The sequence below is a fragment of the Hyposmocoma kahamanoa genome, unplaced genomic scaffold (genome assembly GCF_003589595.1).
Source record: "Hyposmocoma kahamanoa isolate Upper Pololo Valley unplaced genomic scaffold, ASM358959v1 101, whole genome shotgun sequence".
Taxonomy (NCBI): Eukaryota; Metazoa; Arthropoda; class Insecta; order Lepidoptera; family Cosmopterigidae; genus Hyposmocoma; species Hyposmocoma kahamanoa.
Genome location: NW_020653333.1, coordinates 505,856 through 529,957, shown reverse-complemented (window position 1 = coordinate 529,957; position 24,102 = coordinate 505,856). Strand labels below are relative to the sequence as shown.

General features: G+C 36.5%; 1 protein-coding gene across 6 annotated transcripts in view; it reads right to left on the bottom strand.

Moving 5' to 3' along the window:
• Positions 1 to 2,698: 2,698 nt before the first annotated feature.
• The window catches only part of LOC113231186 (zinc finger protein DPF3-like), a 34,640-nt gene continuing 13,236 nt past the window's right edge, over positions 2,699 to 24,102 (bottom strand). Inside the window, exons 7-12 of one of the 6 annotated variants that reach the window (XM_026465400.1) lie at positions 18,367 to 18,582; positions 17,807 to 18,000; positions 15,328 to 15,433; positions 5,075 to 5,187; positions 3,770 to 3,902; positions 2,699 to 3,076 (exon numbers count right to left, since the gene is read on the bottom strand). In XM_026465400.1, coding sequence (XP_026321185.1) covers positions 3,774 to 3,902; positions 5,075 to 5,187; positions 15,328 to 15,433; positions 17,807 to 18,000; positions 18,367 to 18,582 — 758 coding nt within the window. In that variant the 3' untranslated portion in view covers positions 2,699 to 3,076; positions 3,770 to 3,773. Of the gene's footprint in view, positions 3,077 to 3,769; positions 3,903 to 5,074; positions 5,188 to 14,970; positions 15,434 to 17,806; positions 18,001 to 18,366; positions 18,583 to 24,102 lie in introns of those variants that run through there. The other 5 variants (XM_026465384.1, XM_026465392.1, XM_026465418.1 and 2 more) reach the window with 5 other exon arrangements.

Below are 24,102 nucleotides of genomic sequence, written 5' to 3'. Positions count from 1 at the left end.
GAAACCGTAACTACGGATTTCGTGACTCGAGAGTAGGGCCCCAGAACCAAATTAAAAAGATCGTTTCATACATCGATTCTACTGTGTATCGAATCGAGATCGTCAAAAACGTTGGCAAGACAGAATATGTTAACATTTATACATTTTGTTCAACAATCAAGTATTACAATTATTATTTTACATTATTTATTGAAACGGCACTAAAAAGTTGCACACTTCATACAAAATGCAAACAGCTGATACTACTTTTTCTGTATTGAAGATTTTTCTTTGGTTAGAATGACGAAAGTGGCTTCAAAGTTTACTCTACTGGCACCGTCCTAGTAGCATTTGATTTTAACGCCCTTTGCAAAACGTATAAGAACAACATCTCACTACGACAGAATAAGTAAAAATAAATCAAACCGGTAAATAACAATGTTCAACATTGTAGGCAGCTTATTATTTAGATACAACTAATGTACTTAAAGTTATTGTAATGATTTTTACGTTTCGTTAATATTTTTAATAATAATATTTAAATTTAATTGAATATTAATTTCGATAATCCATCAATGATTTTGCACAGTCAGCATAGGCAACTATTTACGTGGTTTTCTTGCAAAAAACATATTTTTATAATTACGATATACATAGAACAAATCCACTGCCTTTTCTATGATACAAAATATAGCGCATAGGGAGTGTTTGCTAGAGACCAAATCATCGGGCAATAACCTTTTTTACTGTGGCATAGCCAGTTTTTTTTATAGTCGAATTCAATTAGAGATAGCACACTGCCTTTCCTTTTGAAAAATTAAAAAATACTAACAACCACTCAGGATTACATTACTAACATTATAAACTTTTGTTCCATGACTTTTAATAATTCATGGGATTATACTTTCTTACAAAAGCATAAATACTTCAATAGATCGTTCCCCACTAACTAAAAAATAGCGCTAAATACCAGTCCGATGCAAAATGCAGGAGCGGGGGTGAGTGTCGACAGCGAAAACGCTTGTACTTACTGCCTACAAAAATTTTATTTATTTAATTTTATTTTATACGAGACTGCAAAAATTTTAAAGTTTAATTTTGGTAAATTTATTGTTTTGTCATGGAACAAGTTGTTAGTTATGATGTTAGTAACATAGTTTTGCAAAGTTGTAAGTTTTTTACAAATTATCCTGTATATAGGTAATGAAACTATTTTTCCGGATCCGGAAGAACTCGATAATCCTGTATATGTTTGGTTTGCTTTCTAACGAACTCGCTGGAGTAGAAGCAGTCAAAAATTAACACGTATGCTTTAAAGAAAACATTAATTTTTCATTAAAACCAAGAACCCTCACACTAAAGTCAGTTTAGCTAACTCTAAATGAAAATCCGACGCTTGATAGTGAAGTTGGCTATACTCGATACAAAACATGTTTATTACAAACGCGGAATAACCTTTATTTATCATATCATAGATAAGTCTGTCGATCTATTTAAGAAATTATGAAATATTTGTTGACTCCGTGCATCTCACTTGCGCCATACAGTGGCTGCAGGCCGTTCCGCTTACAGAATGCACTGACATAACAAATTCACTCATAAGCAGCAACCATCATTTTGCAAAGTTATGTCACCTGTTGTCATATTCATTGGACGCGATGTACGGATGAAGACAGACTTAGGGCGTAATCACACGAGCTGCATTCCACAGAGGTAAGCGAAGAAGCTCATGTCTAGCAATACAAGGCATGGAACGGATTGGAAACGAAGTTTTGTAACGATATTGTACATAGCATAATGAACTTTATGGTCAATTGTATAATATACAAACTAGATACGTGTCAAAAATCACATAGCGCGTCTTCCGCGGAATTCTCGCGCATGCCCGAGAATGCGCGCGCATGCCCGAGAATGCGCGAGCATTCGCGAGAAAACCGCAGTTGCCATCGGCGATGCTTGGGGCGAGGACGCGCGCAGCGAGGCGAATATGACGCTTCCATTCCATTCCATTCCATTCCATTCCGCTGCATTGTAAATTGAGCCTTAGCCACATATTAAGCTATACAAATTGTAAATTTTTTAAACGGCAAAATATTAAAATTTATTACATGATGTAAGGTAGAATGTGAAATAATTTTAGCTGTGTGTCCCTATATGTCTACATCGTAGCTTTTTGCGTAATTTTACACGTGATACAAGCGTATCTGGTATGCGAAATCTGTTTTCGATTTTACCATTGCACAGAGCCAATAGGCGTACAAAACATTTTGTATCTGATAGATAGTATAATACGTACACAAGCAAGCACCTTTCGAGGTAGAAAATAACTACGATTTGTGGTTGCGAGTTGAATAGTTAATTACAATTTTTACTTAGACAAATTTAAATCAGGCTGAGCGCGAATTAACCACCAATTTCTTTGAGATTTTAATCATGACAAGACAGAAATACATTGCAGGTGCAATATCTGTTGCAATTCTCGCATTATTACTTCTCATTTCGGGACAAAATTACGCACACGTTTTCTTGTAGCGTATTTTACTCTAAATTGTCCCTAGCCACCTTTAACTTAGTTCCATTTTTAAGCACAATTTTTTTTTATTTCCATGTCCTTAGCAATAAAATCTTGCAGTCATTTCGCAACATATCCTTGTATATTGCAAGTTGAACGGCCTGCTTGGCGTAACGGCTATAGACAGGTATTACTTACTTTTCTAAAGGTTTTTTTGTGCACTAATCTCAGGCGCGAAAGTGTGCCATCTAACTTTGTTCCGCTGTCCTAGAGTTTTTCTTTTCAAGTAGGCTTCGGATTCAGGTTGGTCGGAGCAAGGACAATTTGTTCAAGTGAGCTTTTTTAAATGGCTTGTATCTGGATGTCTACCTAACGTGGTAGGCGTGGCAAGTTCTGGTTCTCTATGATATAGTGTACGCCAGCGATACGATAGGAAGAGTTTTAGTATTCATAATATATAGCAAATCGCGCTCGGCCCGAATAGCATAATTCTATGGCAACACTGTTACATCCTGTCTCTGGCAGAGTGCTTACTTACGTCTACTCTAGCTCGTATCTTCTCTCGCCTCCATTTTATTATACAATCTGCAAATAAATAAGGTTTACAGTAATGTTGTGAGGTTACATCAAATTTAAATGTGGGAATAATTTCATAGTTTGGTTCAATGTCAACCATCGAGTATATGTACAACTAGAAATAGAGACGAAACGTCATTTAATTTGTTTGAAAATTATTCTGCCAAATGATTACAGTGATAATGCTCCGATTGGCTAGCCCAAGTTCGAAACAATTGACAGGTGTCGTCAATTGTTTCACTTGAAATCGACCAGTTTAACTTGAGCTCTGCTATAATGGACGAAAATTACATATTTAATTATCGATGAAATGTGACTTCGTTTGTTTTGTAACTAGATGTTTTGCTGTAGAGATATTATCTTCATTACAATAAATACAGAATATTCTTGGAATATACGGAGACGTACACACAGGTCAGTTGTTGGCGCTGTACTATTTCAGCTTTCTATTTCTGGTTATATACTCGATGATGTGAATAGAATGCCTTATGTATTTTGCTAACAATTTATTTTTAAAGAGCGCTGGGAGAATGATACCTCTCCTTCTGTTTTAATTATCAATTAAAAAAAACAAGTTGAATTCGTATTTCTTAAGGTTGGAAAACCGATTTTCCGTGTGGTCGAAATATGTCAAAGCGTCTATTTTGGGAGTCACTTGAACTTAAATGGTTACCTGTTTCGATTATTGCAATAAACTCTCACCAGTTCACTTGTTGTGGAACTCCTTGATGCACAGCGCGCAGGACCAAGAGCCCTCCGGCGGCGTGTCGAGTGGCGGCGCTAGGCAGTACATGTGGTATCCGCGGTCGCAGTCATCGCAGAATAACAGCTGATCCTGCACCGTTACGGTTATCAAGATGTATTACTACTATCGTTTTATATTCTTGTTGAACAGTTTATTACTACAATATCGCACACTCTACAAAAAAAAAAGATAAAATTCAGAACATTTTTGGGAACTAACAAGAAAGAAAAAATACTAAAAGAAACTAATATCGCACATGAGACTGACTGGACTTGACAAAACAAAATTTTAAAGTTCGAAAAAATTACAGTAAGGATCTTATTGCGAACAATAAGATTATTTTTATTTATGCATAATATTTAGTTATTCTCTTATAAACCAGAATATATTTTTTTTGCTTCGATTCAGTAATTTTTAGAACTCTGAAATCGTGTCTTCTCAATTTCATCATTTTTGAGTTACGACAGTATTTGGTTTCATGTGCGATATATAACTTCGCATATCAAACAGAAATTAGGCATATCTGGCCCCTGACAAAAGCGTATTATGCCTGGTGCCCAGTGCGTAATTTTATTTTTTATGCCAATTGGCCAAAAAATATTATACTAATATGAAGAATATAACCGAAGAACGGCGATAGTCCTTTTTTATTTAGAAATATTCTTAACTACAAAGAGGTTTATCACAAAAAAATACGAAATCATTAGTAGTGTTTTGACATGTCTTTAATTGTAATCGCAGGGCTCTTGTATCCAAAAAAGAGGACCTTTTAAGACTCAAGGCTTGTTTACTGTTAGGCTTAATTTATATTGTCGCGGAACGAAATGGAAGCGAAGTTGTGTAATAAAATAAAACTAGATACGAGCTAAAAAGCAGGTCGCGCCTTGCTAGACAATTCCCGCGCAGTCTCGGGAATGCCCCGTATCTAGCTCATTATGCTATGTATAATTTCATTACAATAATTCCCTTCCATTCCATTATACGGCACCGTAAATCGAGTCTTAGGGCTAGCACAAACCAGCGAACGGCAAGGGACCGATCTCAGCCTATCGCAGTAATAACATAAAATATACATTCACAAATTCAATATCCTATGTCTTCGCGTCTGCCGGTTTGCACTGGCCCTTCCTTACTCATCTACAGCGATCGACGATTTTTTCATATAAAAAGCGCGATTAGTATGAAGCGTGCGAGCGCGTGCGAGTGTAGAGACTTTTCAATGAATAAACCATCGATGAATGTGTTTTTACCCTAATACATACGTCATTGTCACTAGTGCCGCAGACTGAGCAGCACTTGCACTCGATGCATTGCCAACGATACTTGCGTACGGACACGATCATATTTGCCGTGAACTGGAGGCACGTTGGGTGTCCTGTTAACGCAATATAAAATCAATAATAAGTTCGGATGGCAAGTTGTGGAAAAATGATATTCGAAAGCAATAAAAAAAAAAAATATATATATATATATAAAAGGAAAGTTCAAGAGCTTAGGGCGCCTTCAAATTAGATGCTTAAGAAGTGCTGCAGTGGCGCGTTACTTCTTTCTTCACTAATTGTGACTGCAGAAGTGTCGCGCGCGTGTTACGACAGTGGCGCTGCGACTGCGCTTCTATATACGACTAATTTGAAGGCGTCCTTATTGCACTCAGGAATACAAAGAATTCAAATTTATGTGGATAATCGACTAACACGCATTTTCCCATAAGCGGCTGGCCGCGCGCGACACTTTATTTATTCAAATAAGTCATTACACTATACCCATTAACGTAGCCGCGACTCTGGGGGTCTATTACCGTTGTCAGTCCGAAAAACATTGACATGATTGTCGGCCCCGGTTGTGTGTGGCCAGGGCGTCTGTCTCGTGAGCAGCTAGCGCGTCTTAGTAGCGGTCTAGTCGAGGGCTGAAGCGAGGAGACGCGCGGGACACTGCGACTGACCGGTGGAAAGAGGCGGATCCCCTTATGGCGCTCGTACCATAGGGGCGATCCGCCCTGTCCTCGTAGAGTGGGTAAACCGGTCCCACGGGCCACTGTCGTACCACCTTGTGCAGGTGCTGACCGGGCACGGCTGCTTCGGTCACTACCTGCATAAGGTGGCGAGGAGGGAACCGTCCCCGTCGTGTCACGAGTGCGGCGCTGCGAATGACACCACAAATGACACCGCGCTGCACACCTTAAAGGTGTGCAGCCGGTCGGATGAGCAGCGCCGCACTCTGACGGGGACCATAGGGCAGGACCTCTCACTGCCGAGCGTGGTTGCCGCCATGCTCGATAGCGAGGAGTCCTGGGAGGCGGTGGTCTCCTTTTGCGCAGAGGTTATGTCGCAAAAGGAGGCCGCGGATCGGGTGCGCGAGGACGCGGCAGACGCGCACCCGCTCCGGCGCAGACGTACGGGGAGAAGGCGAACGCAGTTCGCTGTTCGCCTGATCCCCTAGTGAGGCCAGCGGACTCTGGACAGGGACTGCGGAGCCTGCATTGCACGGCCTCACTCGTCTGGGGGGCGGGTCGGAGGACAACCGACTCGCCCCTCCGTTGGCGCGGGAGCCCTGGCACAAGCTAGGGCGGCCGGGCGGCGTCGTGGTGAATGTTCACCGATCCCACGGCACCGACTCACCGGCGAGAGGGAAACACGGGGGGGTTTTAGTGGGGTAGGCCCTCCAGTCTGGAGGGAGAGTCCCCACATAACCCCTGAGTCTCCCTGAGCTCAGGGGTATCCATAAAGATTTCCCCCCGTCAAAAAAAAAAGGACACTACGACTGGCATCTCCGGCACTAGCCCGGAGAGATAGTAGAGGATAAGCTAGATATCCTCCGGTCCCTCCAGCAGCTTAGGTTATTGGGAACTGGAGAGACGTCGTTTTTCGGCGTCGGGAAGTGAGCGTGCCTTACAGTTCCGCCACCAATGAGGAGTTTTGGTAATGGACTCAGAGTCGATGGCTTAGCGGTGGTAACCGCTAGTTGTGCAATGCGCAACGGGAAGTGAGCGCGTCTCAACACCGGTACCTTTTTGAAGAAATAGGGAGGATACTGTACGTGCACCCGGGGCGGCTCACCCAAGGCACTAGTCTCTCGAAGAACCGGATAAGTCAAGTGACAGAGGTCTGTGACAACCCTGTACACTCGCTGATCTGGGGTCAGACCTGAACTTATAAGGTTCCTGTGCGCGCACAGGTGCCCTTCTCATATATCCTCAGGGTCGGTAGGAAGGGTTACTATAATCAAAACTAATGTAGAAAGATATGGGGCTGTCCGGCCGAAAAAAAATTACTGGTAAATAAGTAATACTCGACTAAACCAAAAGACAATGTCAAGTATGAAGCTTCATTCGGATCATGCGTCTTTTAATTGGTAGAGTATTACTTATTTGACACTAATTGTTACCGGACGGATGTCTGACGTTAAACGGGAGTAGACCCCCTGAAGTAATGGTAGCCGCTTCGACTGCGGTCGCTCGAGGCGAGTCGCTTAGTGGTAAATGGCACATAAACGTAATACCATCGAATTATATCGTGTTATGTACTCAAAAGGGTACGTGGGTAATTTTCAGGTAAGATTTTTGTACTCAATTTTGGTGATAATTTCTTTTTATTTAAATATTTACAGAATGTTATCATGAGGTATTATTTAATATTCGAGTGTGGTAACCTGAAATATTCTTTAACATTTCACGATGATATATTCGAGTAATTAAATAAAAATTGTCACCAAAATTCAATACAAAAAACTTACCTGAAAATTATTAACAATTTCAAATTTATAACAATGAATTGAAAGTGAAATTCGATTGTAAACAATGGAGAAAACTGTTTTCTATATGTTTGTATTCATGAGTAGTACAATCGACAAAACCCTCAGTTTTACACTTGAGTTGTAAGCTCGATTCTATGCCAGTTATAATGAAGATCTGAAGTGTAAAAGACAGTGCGATTTATATAGAGAGTTGAGAGTGTGTTGATTGTACGCTCTCTTGAAAGCGTTGCTAGCTCACCACAGTACGCTTATACTGATTCCAAGCCAGGCTAAAATTCAGGGTGCAATGTCAAACGCATTTGCAAAACCTATTCTTTGCGTTACAATGTTTGAAGTTAAAAGTTGTTACGAAAAGTGTGAAATTTATTTTTTTAATATTGGCACTCTGGACTTGAGACTAGCTTTTCATGTTAGAGGTTGGTGATATTTATGTATTCATGTTCCATCAGTAAAGTGCATTGGCAGACAACGTGTTAAACAGAATAAAAATATATTATGTATATTGTAAGGCACATAACATTTTCTTACCTTGCACAATTGTCGGTCAGTCTTCAAACATACAAAACAACGTTAACCAGTTTAGTAATATCATAAAACAGGGGAAAATGTATGTGCCGAACAATAGTGAAAAAAAAAATAAAACAATACAACAACGAGACATGAACAACAATTGTTTATTACGAACAAATTCAAACAGTAAGGAAGTGCATTCACTATTCTTCAGCACAGAATTGCGATAAAAAAATAATAAAAAGCCGATTGACTGTGGAAATTACAATTTAATGAATTAAAACAAAAATCCACCTTTTTATACAAAAAAATAATTGAAAATGAACATTTTTGAAACATCGCAGCGACCTTATACTAAGAGAAAGTTTATTCTTTGGGCACGCTATGCACTTCCCTACTTTGAAATTGAATATATTCAACAGGGGCGTATACGGTCCCTAATTTAAAGGAAGCTTCATACTGCACACGACTATATAAAAAAAAGCTATTTTAATCTTTGTATACGCCTATGTTTATAAGACTGCCATAACAAAACAAACTTATTCCGTTAACGTAGAGTCTCAATACGCCGCACCGTGTGGCTTGTATCGCTTTAGTTCCCGTTACTTCGAAATGATTATTTGTGGCACGAATTCGAGTAGCGTTTTTATCTCATTATGAACATATTTTGATGCTTCCCTTTAACTTCATAGAACTTAATTGTTAATACAAAGAAGAATTCCTAAGATCCGGCTGGACTTGAACCCGCGACCTCGCCAAACCGTGGCTAACGCTCTCCCAACTGGGCTACGGAACGAACCAGCAGACCTTACGAATTTCTCCACGTGCTACAAGCAGATCTTTGTTTTTGGTTTTAACGACTTTATGCCGTAGCGCCATCTGTGAGAAATCTATGAAAGTTTTTCTTAACTCATTCCATCCAGTATAAAACCAGTTTAGAGATGAAATGTCCAGTTTAGCTTGAGCTTTGCTATAATGGATGAAACTTTAAAAACTATATATTTAATTACCGATGAAATGTGATTCCGTTTATTTTGTAATTAGATGTTTTGCCGTTTTTCCCACACTACCGAATGGAACAGCCCCTAATAGTTAGAGATATTATCTTTATTACAATAAATACAGAATATTTTTGGAATATTCAGAGACGTACAGATCAGTTGTTGGCGCTGTACTATTTCAACTTTCTAATTTGTGATTTCAGTGCAAACGAGAGTTGAATATTTAAAAGTGATGTAAGGCCCATTTGCCTGATGATTTGTCAGGGATGGGTGGACCTTATTTCGTCTTTATTTCTGGTTATATACTCGATGACTCATTCATAGAACTTGCCTTTAGAGTCATCAGTTTTTTTTATTACGTTAAGACTAGTTTTCGAAGATACAACAGTTCTATTAAATTCTAGCTACTTAGAGTATGACAAACAAATAAATAATTATTACTATTTAAAAAAAAGGCTCATTAGGGTGATTGTAAGTGGAACTAGCGCGCTGGTTGTCTCATGATACACTGGTTCAGATCCAATACAAGCGTGCAAGCGGCTTTCAATTTGGTCGCTGCCTTCATTTGTTGATCCAGCCAGACTATATCGAAACAAATCGTCGATACATGAAGCGGACGCCATTACCCCTGATTTAACGTTACGGGAATTAAAGCGGCACAAAAAAGACAGTAAAATCAGCCCAATGTATTGGGAATCGACGTAACGGTAAAAAAAACACCATAAAATGTATACCAATGGTAACCTTAACAAAATAACAATGTTTAATTTTGGCACGATTACACTTTGAAGTGATTTTATCTTGAAACGTTCATACACTTCATGACTAAAATTGTTTAAAATCCAACTGTATAATAGCGAGTGTTTCAATGTTAATAAAATGTTTTGTATCATTATTTTTTGCCGATATAAAATGTAAACAAAAAAAAATCTTTTTAAACAATAAATATAAATAATAATCAAGCCGAGTAAAAAAGATAATGTTTACAACAGATAAATCTGGAATGTCAATGTATTGACTACTGAAAAGTTATAATTTTTTTAGAATTTGGTCAAAAAAGTAAATGATTTTCCAATTGAAAAAAATAAATTCACTCACAATTAATTTTATTTCTTTTTCTTTACTTTCACATCTAACAAGTTTTTATTTCACATTTTATGGTTAAACGCATTAAAAAAAACTGTAGCACACGAAAAACCATGAGAATATTGATATTGATTGCTATTAGGACCATGCTTGATTTGTGAAGCAAGTAATGACTGAAAAATTTTATCCATTAAGGCCTTGTGAAAAAAATTTTTACTTCGCCTTTATTAATAAACAGCTTCTGCATAAATAATAAACATGTCATTCGACAATAATCGTCGGCTTATTGGATGATATTAGCTCTAGTGGTCACTAGTCATGGTCACGACCGAGCACTTGAATTTGAATCTTAGCTTAAATGCTATATAATCATGCTAAAGTGGTATTTGTTAATAAAGTTGACTTGAGAAAGATTTATTAATACGGGCTCCAGTAATGATAATGAATTAATGACATAATGTGCACACGCAGTTTAAAATTTTTTGTTTACATTTTATTCAAAATAAAACTACACATTTTCGACAAGTAAAATTGATCATTCACAAAAAAAAAATTGCACACCATAAGGCACCAATATTTAAAAAAAGAATCATCCATTACAATAAGTAGCAAACCCATTCTTTAATAAAATATGAACATATTTACTCATATACTATAGATATATTGCATTAGCTATGACTTATGTATACACTTAAGTAAATAGATATTCCGTAAATATTTTTTATAATATAAAAATGTGAATTAAAATTATAGTTTATGTTTATTCTAATAATTTATAATAATAAAAAAGTATAGGAAAATTGTCTACAGGTAAAAACTTAAAATTAAAACTATAATAAAACTTTTAATTAATTTTAAAACAAAACGAATTACTCTACAGGAATGATGTATTTAATTTAATTAATAACAAGTTAATCTTTCGGAACGTTTTTTTCATAATTTTGGATATCTTTGGACTTTGAGAATTTCTTGACTACTTCAAAATTGAGAACGGTCCGAATTTAAATATTTTAAAAAATAACAACAGTCTGCTAGGGTTCAAACCTATAGGTCAGCACGCGTGTTAAAAATTTTTAACGAATTTAAAAATTGTTGTGAAACTTGTAATTTCAATATAGTATGTACTTTTTTAATGCCCCAAAATTCGCACCGTTCTCGTATAACAATAAAAAATTACCAAACATGCTTTTCAAAACTTGTATAAAGGCACTACATAAAAGCTCTAATTTGTTAATATTGCTTCTGACTACTTCTCACTTTTAATATAAAAGTTATTCAAATATCAATAAATGTATTTATTTACTATATATCAATTCGTCGGTGTTAAAAACTAAATAGGCACTTTAAAATGCTGACGATATTAATTCTAATTTGATGAAATTCATCAAATATATTATTAAATGTCCTAAGTGCTTGAAACGTTTTTCAAGCATCGCGACAATGACGCCAGTGGCTCTGTGGCAAAGTATCACACACAATGGACGCTCTACCAGGGCATTTACGACGCGTTGTTCGACAGTTCGACCTAAGTGACAGCATCGTACACTGCAAATTCACGCGGTGGAGACGTCGTTGTTTTGGCATCGAAAAATGCAAAGGGACCTCATCATTTACTAATTAATAAAAATATATGTCTTAGTACACTTGGTCCTTAAAATTGATTGAATGACTAAAGATCGATACCTCACACGTAAGTTGTTGTAAGTCAAAATAGCACTTTTTGCTTTTTAACTTAAATATATATTTTCTTTTGTATGTTATGGGTTCCATGTTTGAAAGTAATTTCACACATTAAGTGATTTTCTTACTTTTAAATATGAAACCTATATTATGCATAAAAACGGATTTCATATTTAAGTTAAAAAGTAAAAAGTGGTGTTTTTACAACAACTTACGTGAAAGATATACACTAAAGATTTTAGAAAACATTTACTTATCAAATTGAACTTAATTTTGTTTTCAGTGGTTTCACAAGGTTATGTTTTTAATGCTTTCTACAAAAAGCAAAATAGTATTGCCTCTAATGGGAATCAACCCTAACGAAGCGTACATGTGTGTAACGCGTGCGAAAATAAAAATAAAAAAGACATTTTGGTGACGTGTGACTAGAGAAGCTATCGGAAGTTTGGCGTGGCGGCAGTGCCGGCTACATCTAGTGGTAAATAAGTAAATAAGATCTATTATACAAACAAATGTGGGAAACTGTAATCGCAAATCCATAAAGTTACTACGGCTCACAAACAAACGAAGCGTGGGACGCGTGCGTTGCTGATAAGCGCATGTCGATCTTAACTTCTATCTAAATCAGCGTTCGAAGTCACAATTTCAGTAACCCACAAATCCCACTAAAACACGGATCGGCGAAAATTACACGAAATTTACAATATGAAATTCTGAACTATGTAATAACTTTATTACGTTAAAATTTAAATTTACGCCGATGAGTATTGAAGGGGATGATCTATAAGGCACACAAGAGCCTAATTTTAAAAACATCTTAAACATACAACAGATAACATGTCAAAAATATTATTTTATTTGGCAAAACTTGTCACGTTTTGGGGGAAATCATGGCAACAATAGATCACAATGCTTTAGTGAAATGTATACCATATTGGAACTACAATATAAAAGCAAAAGCGTATGATTTAAATCTATGAAATAGTTATTGAGTGTAAGAAATATGGAACAATTAGAGATAATAGATATCCATTTATACGCTCGGGAAAAGTAACCCTTAAAATAAAACAACATTGATCCGAGCACTCAACTACTAAATAAGATCGCTGAACGAATTTATTTAATAGTATGTAGAATGAATGAATTACAAACTGTCACATTACTTTTATTGTGGTAAGTTTATATAGTACGAATCTTATGATTTATACTATATCATTAATTAGATGTCCAAAATGCAAATAAAGTGGACAATGAACAGACTAATTATAAGAACTCTCTAAAAGGAACACCGCTCAATTATACAACCGTTTCGCATAGACGTGGGACATCCTGTATATAATGGTATTGATGATGTACACATTTCATTCATGTTCGTTTGTATTGAGTAGGTCATACGTAGATTAATGTGAGGGATCTAACCCTACTAGTAGAGAAAGACATAACACTGAAAATAAAGATTAATTTGGCACATAGGAATTGATACAGTGGCTTGTTTATATTGTTCTTCAATTAATAACAAATGATTTAAAATAAACTTAAAAAGTAATTGCTCCGTATTTCTTAACATAAACATTTAAATATCAACAAATATATTTAGAAGCAAAGTAACGTTAACCGACTATAGAATATAAACATGGAATGTAGCGAACCTTAAACTCATGTCATTTCAACCAGCAAAATAAAACTTCTACCTCTTTGGTGAAATAAAAAAAAACAAAACAAAACATTCTTGTGATGATGCCTAGCTTTTTTTGTGACCAAATATATAATAGAACGTGTGGAAAAATATTTCTGAAAGTTTTTTGTAGAGCGGACAATATGTTATACGTGGTGATAAGAACAGTGTACAAAAAACTTTTAACGTGTTGTACTAATATTTCAAAGTAAATTATTTTCAAACTAACTCCGAAAAGTGAGAACTTTGAATATTGCATGCAATATTTAATCTTTTATGTTTTTATAGACAGATAATTTACATTGGCCGCTGTTTGGAATAAACTCTTTAGGTAAATAACATCATTTCACAAATCTGCAATCACTAGCGAAACTAAATGGTTAATGTAATTATCAGAAACTCATCGACTTTCAGATATATTTGAGATACAATGGAAAGGAGAATTAAGTTTTTTTATTATTGAAGTAACGATGAAGTAAGGATGTATTTGTAGATTATTATTATCTTATGTCTGTGGGGAGGTTGTGTAGAAAGCCTTGAAAGTTGTTTTTTTTTCTCCAATATTTTATCAGGAAACTAGTCTAATGATAATTTACTCATTAAAGCATTCCATATTACTGTGTCCTAAAGTCCTAGTTTCCGAAACATTCAGACTCTTAGGCAAGTTGATGGTTACGTTGTTAAAGTAGGTATGTAGTAATAGTTTCGATTTTTCTCGCTTATATGAAAATAAAATCAATCAAAATTTAACCTTAAAAGTCGTTACTACCTCAACTCGAATTAAATTTTTTTCCGTACTAATAAGGTTCATTTTGCTTAGGTCGTGCGGCAGGGACAATGGCTTTATTTCAGAATTATTATTTGACAAACGAATATAAGCAATTTGAAAAATGTATATCGTATAGTATACGTGTTTTATTTAGTTCAGTGGATATAAACAATCATTGGTATAATTATGTAAAATACCTATTGAATACAGCGGTTTTCTTGTAAAATTTCGAGGTAAGTTCGTGAAACTATATATTTTTTTCAAAGTGATTGGTTCAACATTTTCACTGTTTTGCGGAATCAACCAAAGCCATTTGAGGTAGTATAGATTCTTAAATTTTACGGTAAACGCCGTAACTGTCCATGAACGGGATATTTGAATTATAGGACGATTTCTTTTTAAACATGTGTAATGTACGTGTTGTCATCAGAACATTGCAACTGTACTTAACTAACTATTAGTTTTCCCCAACACTTTATACATAAAGTTAGAAGAATACGAAGTGAAGTTCTACCCGATTAAAGACTTTCTTATTAATAACCTGTTTCAATAAAACTTAACGAAGCCTGCACTTTAAAAATTATGCAAAAGCAATTTGGTTGGCATTTTTTCATTTTTTTTTTTTTGCGAATTTAAATTATTCTTAGCTTTAAATGATTAGTTATGAGTTCAGTAGTACGACAGAAGTTTTTTGTTACACACTTGGGAACGCAACATAGAAAACTGCCTCGTATAATTAACGAAACTTTAATAACAAAAAACACCCCTTTCCAATCACGAAGCTAATTTAAGTTTGGTCATAAGCCGGGCTCTGCCGAGATGAGGGCGGCGATAAATATTCTCCATACTCATCATTAAGCAATTTGGTTTGCGTCGCGAAAGTATCAAAATCATCTGCAGGGTACGACACTGAGTGGAGAATTTCAACTACGCCGTTTAGTTTGATGTTCTCTCGTAAATGTCTATGGCGTTCGCAGACGCGGTTCTCGACGTGGTAGCATAGTTTTATGCCGTTGCGAGGTCGTCGACCTCGGCGCTTACCTGATCTTCCACAGTCGGAACAGCTGACGAGCTCTTCTGGTACGCCTGTTTTTTTGTTTTCGCGGTCATCGCCGAGACAGAAGTCACAGTAGGGTGATGGTGACGCCTGGAAAAAGAGGTAATGTACTTATGCACGTATGTATATGGTAAGTATTCCACCGTGACCGAACGGTTATCATGCTGGACTGCCACGAAGAGGTCCCAGGTTCGATTCCTGGACTGGGAGAAATATTTGTATGGCCTACTATTATTTATCTCGTGAGTTTGGATATAACTGTACGTTGCCGCGCGCTGCTTGCTTGCGCAACCAATTAGGTTTCGGCAGAATATCTGCGCTGCAAACTTATAAAGTTGGCAGCATTGTGCTTAGCCGAAACCTTTTCAGTATATTACTTGTTGTAACTTTTCCTTTTCTTGTCATATGTAATGCTGTGTTGTAATGTGTTGAATAAATGCTTTACCTATCTATCTATCTATCTAATTTGTGCTTGTCTATCTACGTGTGTGTACACGGCACCTGCGATACAGGGTTTCCTTGAGCGGAGCTATGAGTGAGTGCGTTATTATTATTATTATTATAGGTAGTCTAAAGCCGCATACTCATTAGCGAGCTGTAACGTGACAGATACAGTAACGAGGTTTTAGTGTGTAAGACTGTTTGACGCAGTCTCCACTGGATATAATGAGTACCTGGTTATCGTCGGCTCACTGCGAACCGATACAATTTTTGATAACATAACATGGAACGGTTACGGTTTCACCTCGCTAGAACCCAGCTTAAGGGACACGCCACACCTAACAAGTTTTCATTAAATAATCTCAGCACAGAGTACTAAAAAGCCGACCTCAAAAGTTCGTGGAATTACATATATTTGCCAAGTTTTATTGAAATCGGTTACCGGAAAGTGCAAGAAACCGGATTCATCCCCTAGTTTGTCACCATTAGAGGAGGAATATTTTCTCCAAATTTAAGTGGGACCAATACTGAGGTGGGTACCTCAGTCTTTGTAATAAAAAAGAATCATCAAAATCGGTTCACAAGTGCTGTGTCATCGTGTAAAATACATACAAAAAAGATACAGTCGAATTGAGAACCTCCATCTTCTTTGAAGTCCTTTAAAAAGCAGCATCATATATATTCATACATACATACATACATATATATACACATATTCACAGGGAATAACATCGTACTATGAATGCGATGGCCCACCAGTGGTTTTATTGCTTTATTTTGGACACAATATATCAAGATGTTACCGTTTTTAAGCCCCGACGCAAAACATGGGGAGTTATAAGTCTGAAACCTTTGTTTCTGTATGTCTGCCTTTAGCATCTTAACTTCCAAACGCACACATTTTTAGAACGCGCTATGTTTGATAACCATCTCTTCAGTTGTTTAAAAATCATCAGCTCTTTTCTCATTCAGTGTCGGGATCTAAGTTATAAAAAGAATATTACTTTCACTTGTCCCATTAACCTGAAATTTGTTATAACTATGGAAATCCGATAACATTATAATAATATGGTAACTTTGATCTGGTGTTGCACCCAGAACAGTCTGCTGATTACCAAACTCCTCAACTACTTACAATAGAAATGTCATGTTTCGGGGGCTCATTAAACTGATCTCGGACGAGTTGTTAGCTTATAGACGGCATTTTATCGAGTTTTTAGAGTACACGGTTTTGTACCGGGGGTTTTTTTAATTTTAATTTATGAGAATATGTCGGAAGAATGGTAACTGGGAACAACTTAGTACTGTGAATCACGATGGGTCGCGGTCACACATTTCAATTTGATTCCTATATGGGCTCTGGAAGTAAATGCCTCGAGGATCTTGCAGACAGAAAGCCGTCACGCATTAAAGCGTTCGGCCAATTCTATCTGCGGATTGTAATACTTTGATCGTTGCGGTCAGAGCATACGTGACACGAACCACACAAACGTGAAGCACTTTAAGGCTTCCTGAACTGAGAAATCTTATATATTTAGACAAGTGGTAAACGCTGTTGTGATAATAGAAGTTATTAATAAATTATGTTGTATTAAATTATTTGTATCATTTAACTATGTAAACAGGCAAAAGAATAACTCCTACAGCCAACTGCCAAATATTCGTAATAGCATCGTAATTTTCTTTTTAAAAAGGCGGTAAAATAAATTTAAGTGCTTTGGTATTATTTTTTGTTTTTTTGGCCTTTTATGTACGTTCGTCTCGAAAATAAATTCTAGTGAGAAGAGCGATAACGAAAATGCCTGCAAATACTATGTCTAATATTACTTTTAATTAATATTTTTTTACTTTTTCTATTATACAACTTCTACTCTGTCAAAGTCTTCTATTATTTCCTCACATTGTTTGAGAAAATCACTATATAAGCCGCGGCGGGAGCGAGGATTGCTTGACTCGTATTAATACGACACATACTCGTCCAGCAATCCATTATTTCCCGGCCTCTGCAATAATGTACTGTACCTTAATCTCTCCCTCTTTAATCTCCGGCATGACCGGGACGGGTGGTGGCGCAGCCGCGGCCGCTGCAGCTGCTGCAGCCGCGGCAGTGCCGGGCGGTACCAGTGGCACAAGTGCGGAATCCGACGAGGACGTGTCAGCTGACGCTGGGCGCGGGGGTGGGGATGGCCGACGCTGGACTGGCGTTGGCACGCCTACTGTGAGTGAAAATAACACCGTTAAGTATGATATTCAAACGGACCAAGGAACAACTGGCAACATGTAATTTTGTTACCATGCGTTCCAATACAGAAAGTGAACATGAATGAAATGGAGAACTGTGTGGTAGAACTTCACTGCCACCGCCCGCGGCAAATTCTCGTTTTTAGCTGTCTATTTCAATTGGACGAAGCTTTACTAACTACTGCTGACTCGAGACCCCAGCGTCGTTATCGAGAATAAGGAAATGAAGATTCTTCAAAGCTGGCCAGCCAAGCAATAGGTTACTCACACTTTTGTTACTGCGAGGCACTGGTACGCTTTAGTGCAAGTAACGAGTGTATTCTCGGCTACTAGTTACTTACACATGCCGGGGCCTTGCGGGTTATTCAGAAAAGTCACGTAACTGTCTTGGTACTCAGTGGCAGGCGCGACAGGCGGCTGCGGCGCGGGAGGGGTGCGCGTGGCGTCGCGCGAGTCTCCGTCGCTGCCGGCAGCGGGCGCGCCCGCCGGCGGGTCCTTGTGTGTGTGTGTGAAGTGATACACTAGACCGGCGCGAGTTTTGTATTTTGCACCGCATACTGTTGGGCAAAAGATGACATACGTGAGATAGGCGTTGCAAGAAAAAAATGCAAACTATTAAAAAAAAAGAAATTGGAAATTAGTATTTGAATAAATAAACTTTAACAACATACAAATGAACATATACACATATCTATATGGTTGTACAGTATGTAAATTAATTATCTATAGATCGTAATGCTTGACTCAACTTTAAACCTAAATAATATTTATTTGTTTTACATACATAAGCTAGCAACGATCATTACAGGACTAACGTAATGCAATAGTGTAGCCAAAATTTTACACCCAGTATCTGAAGACAAGTTGTTATAATTTCTAGTTTTAAGACCTATGTAAATAAAGAAACTTACTTACCGCCCGTGATGCCTCCATCCGCAATTATATCACTCAAAGCACAACGTATTTCAATTTGATATCTTATGTGAATCGAATAAGGTTGGCTAGGATCTCATAGAAACCTAACCTCTCTGTCACTTTCGTAAGAAGTGAGAGAGAAGTAAGAGTGTCATATGAAACTCTGGCCTGCCTATTTTGAGCCTACGTCGTCAGAACAGAGCATAGGAGGCACCACGAGGGCGAAGGCAGGAACGCAGCCTTCCAGCAATTTTCCGTCATCAATCAATACCTTTATAGAATGCACTAGACAATGTTTGAGAACGCTATAGTGGGTTAAACAATTGTATAATTTTGTGTCCCCGAAAGTGGTTGAAAATTGATAACATTTCGATTGCACTGTTCGCTTAAGAATGAAAACTGTATTAAGTTCTTAAAAGAACGGTAATTATTCTTGCAGATTTCAATTATGATCAAGCACCGTTTAGCTTGAATATTGATTGTGCTAAATTCTGAAATTGAACTTATTGTCCATAGGAATAGGGTGTAATATAGTCAGCTGAATTGAAAAAAGGTACTTTTTGGTCAATAAACATCAAAGGGGAAAACAGTCAATATATATGCGTATGTTTTATCAAAATAGCGTTCTCCACGAGTGTCTAGTGCGCAAAAAAGCCGGCCCGTCGTGATAATCGCTATGTTCAGTTCTGTCGACGCAGGCTCCGCGTTTGATTGATGACTTCAAATCACTGGAACTGCACTTGCTGTACACATAAATGAAAAAAAAAACAAAAACAAAAAATATTGACACAGTTGCCAAATAGTTAGGTCAAAAATTAAATTAGTTCTGTTTTTTTGGAATATCTCATTTCCCTTTAGGCTAGTCGTTGTCAGTGATATATTTCGTATTTCACCCTAAAAGAGCTTTCAAATTTGACGCTTGTAGAAGCACTGCAGTGGCGCGTTCATATTAATAATTTAAATTTAGGTGAACAAAAGCACTGTTAACAATTTTAGAAAATGACTTTAACGACTACTTCAAATTTCATTTAAAAAAATCACATATTTACAATAATCGACTACAATACTTATAAAACTAAAACACAACATGGAAAAATGTAAATAATAAGCAAAATCAAGAAGTAAACATAATTTGGCCCATATTAATAATTTAAATGTAGGTGAATAGAATCATAAATAATACGCCACACTAATTTTCATACTATATCTAGTCTGCAAAAGACGGCTGTGCGACACAGCTTCTAAATATTGTATGAAAAGGAGTAATGGCACGGCTGCAGCGCCACAGACGAGCCATTGCAGCTTTCTAAAAGCGTCTATTTTGAAGGCGCCCTTAGGAAGTTCGCAAACGAAGGCGTTCACGCGTTTCATGCGTTCTACATACTTTGTCACGTATTGCGTTTGACGGTCAGTGTACCGGAAACATGAATCACGAACGCCAAATCTCTAAATAGTCTTTTTAACTTTGTGAAAACGCAAATACATTTATTTCGACGTTTTATCAACGCAGTAATCGAGTGATAAAAAACAATAAAATAATAAATGGTCCATAAAAATCACAAATAAAAATGTACAATTGGATAATTTTATTTCTTATTCAACATAAATATTTCTTGTATAAATTCATAACAATCTTTGGGTGCTAAATAGCTTGGATCTAAGGATAACATCAAACCGCTGCTAATACTATAAGTATTGATTTAAATTTAAAAATATAATTAATATAACCAAACATTAGTGTGTGTAATGGCTTAAGTATTAATTTTCAATTCACAAAAAAAAATTCTTTACATATAATAGCAAAAATAATAATTTTATTTATTTGAAATCAATTAAACTTTTTTTTATGTTCTTTGCCAAAATCATAAAAACGCAGCTCATACGTAAATTCATGTTAAAAATGCAGCACGACATTCTGAGAAATTATAGGCTATAACTAGATTGAAAAACAATATGATATATATTACATATATGATAATATGAATTGTAACTGATCGCACAATATGATTAAAAGTTATTGGTCAGTCTGAATATCCCGCTGCATTCTTTACCACCGTATATCAGCATCAGTACCGACATCAGAAATGTGCAAAGCAAAAAACATTTAAAAAAAGAAAATAAAAAGATCCGTGCAAGTATATAATCAGAATCTCATCTGCTCCGTAACGGTGTAAGTTGTAAATCAGCATTGACGTACCTACAACGTGAAAATGTCAATTCCGTACATTTTCGAAATACATTTATTAAGTTCAGAAATTGAAATATAAAAGATTTTGTCTGTAGGTGAAAGGTAAAGAACCTTAAGTGCCAAATAGTCATTTTTACTACAGAGCGTTTTAAAGAGTATGTTGAATATAAAAACAAACGTCGACAGGACTTAATGTCTTCTACTATTGCGTGATTTTCACATTCTAAAGCAATGATTGTTAAAAACATTTAAATTACAAAATGTAGACATAAGGTTTTTTTAACATTGCCCTAAATTGTAATTATTCAAAATAAAATTTGGCATTTTACTCTGAATATTAACCCGACTTTCAAGTTGACAGATGATCTGATGATAATTGAAAATGAAATTAATCTGTTCCAACTTGTTTAGAAAAAAATCTTGAAGAAGCCCTATTTGTCAAAGTCTAAAAGATATTTAAAGAAGGTAGGCTGATGGACACCTTCGCCACTACTAACAGACGTCTTTTAATACGGCTAAGCCTAAATTTAAAAAAAGTATATTATAAAGTATGGAAGACAAGTTATAACCAAAGCGTAAATCTTAAGCCATTACACGAAAAAATTTCTAGAATTACAATACAACAGTCACCGAAGAGGAAATAAATAAACTATCACAGACACATGAGTACACTCAAACCAATCAGTGCGGACCTAATTGTGATTCATAAGATTCTGTTTGGGAGCTGCCTTTGACCTCTTAGTGAAGCTATATCGCACTTCTCACTAACTGCCGTATCTGGTATTTTTGTCATAGCTGAGTAAGACGTACCGATCTTATTAAACTTTCATGAACAGTCATCACTAACGTGTACCTTTTACATGTACAAGGCGTCACACAGATATGGGACAGGGAGAAAAAAAGTACTTTTATTATTGTAGATAGGGTATTTATCTACATGGAGATACAATTTTATTTTTAAAAGCTAGTAATCCTACATTCAAAGACTTGTAAAAAATTGCTTACCTTATCCTGAATCAAAAAGTCCTATATTTTTAAGATTCCGATCAGAAGGGTCAATCATAAGGATTAATTCCTTTTAAGTAACATAGATCTTAAATTAAAGGAACAGCATGAATTTTTTACCTTTACTATCTAATACACAGATGCATAATGACAGAAAACAAAAATTTTGTGTTGCTATGATGTCGATCGAAAAAAGTATTTTTTTTTTACATTTGTGGTACGGCTCCCGTTGGTTCTGATTCCTAGATGAGGTAAGCAATTTTTTAACTCGCGTACATTCAATGCAGTATTACGCACTCTTAATTACAATTATTATTAATTTATTATACCTTTGACATAAAGTGCAACACAAACACCCCATGTATAATTAGCCGGTGTTCAGTATACACTCCGCTGGCCGGTGTGATGCAGCAAGCGAATAGCTATAGTTGAAGATTGAAAATCAGCAATGCTGAGTTTTCATCCTTTTTGTCCACATTACTGTTTTTTAAATGTTCGCTTATATACTTCCGGACGCGTAATTCAAGCCACCACGCATTTTCAGTATTAAGTGCCCCAAGCTTAAACAATGTTTGATTGATCAAAAACTATAATGCAATTTTGAAACTAGTATTACTAAACGTCTTTTCCATAAGTCCTTGTTGGGAATTTGGATTTGCAAAACCAGAGGAAAACTATTTCTTCGATGGTAACACAATTTTTGTATTCTAGCCCTTTACAACGAAAATGCGTGGTGGCTCGAATTATGTGTCCGGGAGGATATAATGTCACTGGACACTGCGACCGACATCTCCGGCACTAGCCCGGAGAGCAAGTAGACAATGAGCTAAATAATAATATGCTCCGGACCCTCCAGCCGCGTAGGCAGGTAGCTGAGAACTGGAGGGACGCTTCGGCGTCGATAGGTGAGTGTGCAAACAGCTACGCCACCAAAGTGGAGATTTGGTAGTGGATTTTAGAGTCAACGGCTTAGCGGTAGCAACCGTTAGTTGTGCAATGTACAACGGGAACTGAGCGTGACAACAGGTTTGGTATCTATCTGGAAAGTAGAGAGGGTACTGTACGCGCACCCAGGGCAGCTCAAACAAGGTAGGCCTTTTGAGAACCGGACTGATAAGGTTCCTGTACAGGCTAGCTTGCACTAGTTATAGTGCCTTTTTCGTAAGGGTCGGTACGGACGGTCACTATCAACAAAATTTATGCAGAAATGTACGGGAATGTACGCTTGTGTGTAGCTTATGTGTTTTGTGGATAAATAAATGTATTTTTATTTTTTATACAATAGTGTCTCCTTGAAGCAAAATATCAACAATATCTAAAGTACTTTTCCTTCGTGTCCCACAGCCGTAGGACGCCCTGTGTAAATTCATTGGAACAAGTTTTGTTAAATATTGGCTTAATGCTAGTTACGGCAGTTAGGAAAGAGGCATATACACCCGTCGTCAAAATTTGTGATAATGATAACACATTAATTATTTTGCAAAATTTTCTTTATACTTTTGTAACCGTTATTTGACTTAACAACAGTAATGGACGTAATTTACGTTGACAAAAATAATTATTCACTATTAAAAATAAATAACGTGTTTCCCTCAAAATTGTAAATTACGTCTATAAATGTTGTATGGGACAATAAGTAGATCTACTAATATCCCATGACCAATTGGCATTAAATTATAGTTAGATTAGTTACAGTGGACACAAATTTATTAAAAAGTATATTTTACTTGCCCCGGTAATTATTATTACATAAAGAAATATTGCCCAAAAGTTAATATGTATATTGTGCGGTTGCCTAAAAGCTTCCCAAACTATTATTTTATCCTTAAGGGTGCGTTCCCACTATGTCGTGACGACAGATTGTCGTGCAGTTTAGTATCGTGGCTTGTATATTTAAATGAAGTTGTTCACACATAGCACGACACGATTAACTGTCGTTAACGATTTTTTATTATTACAACGACAAACT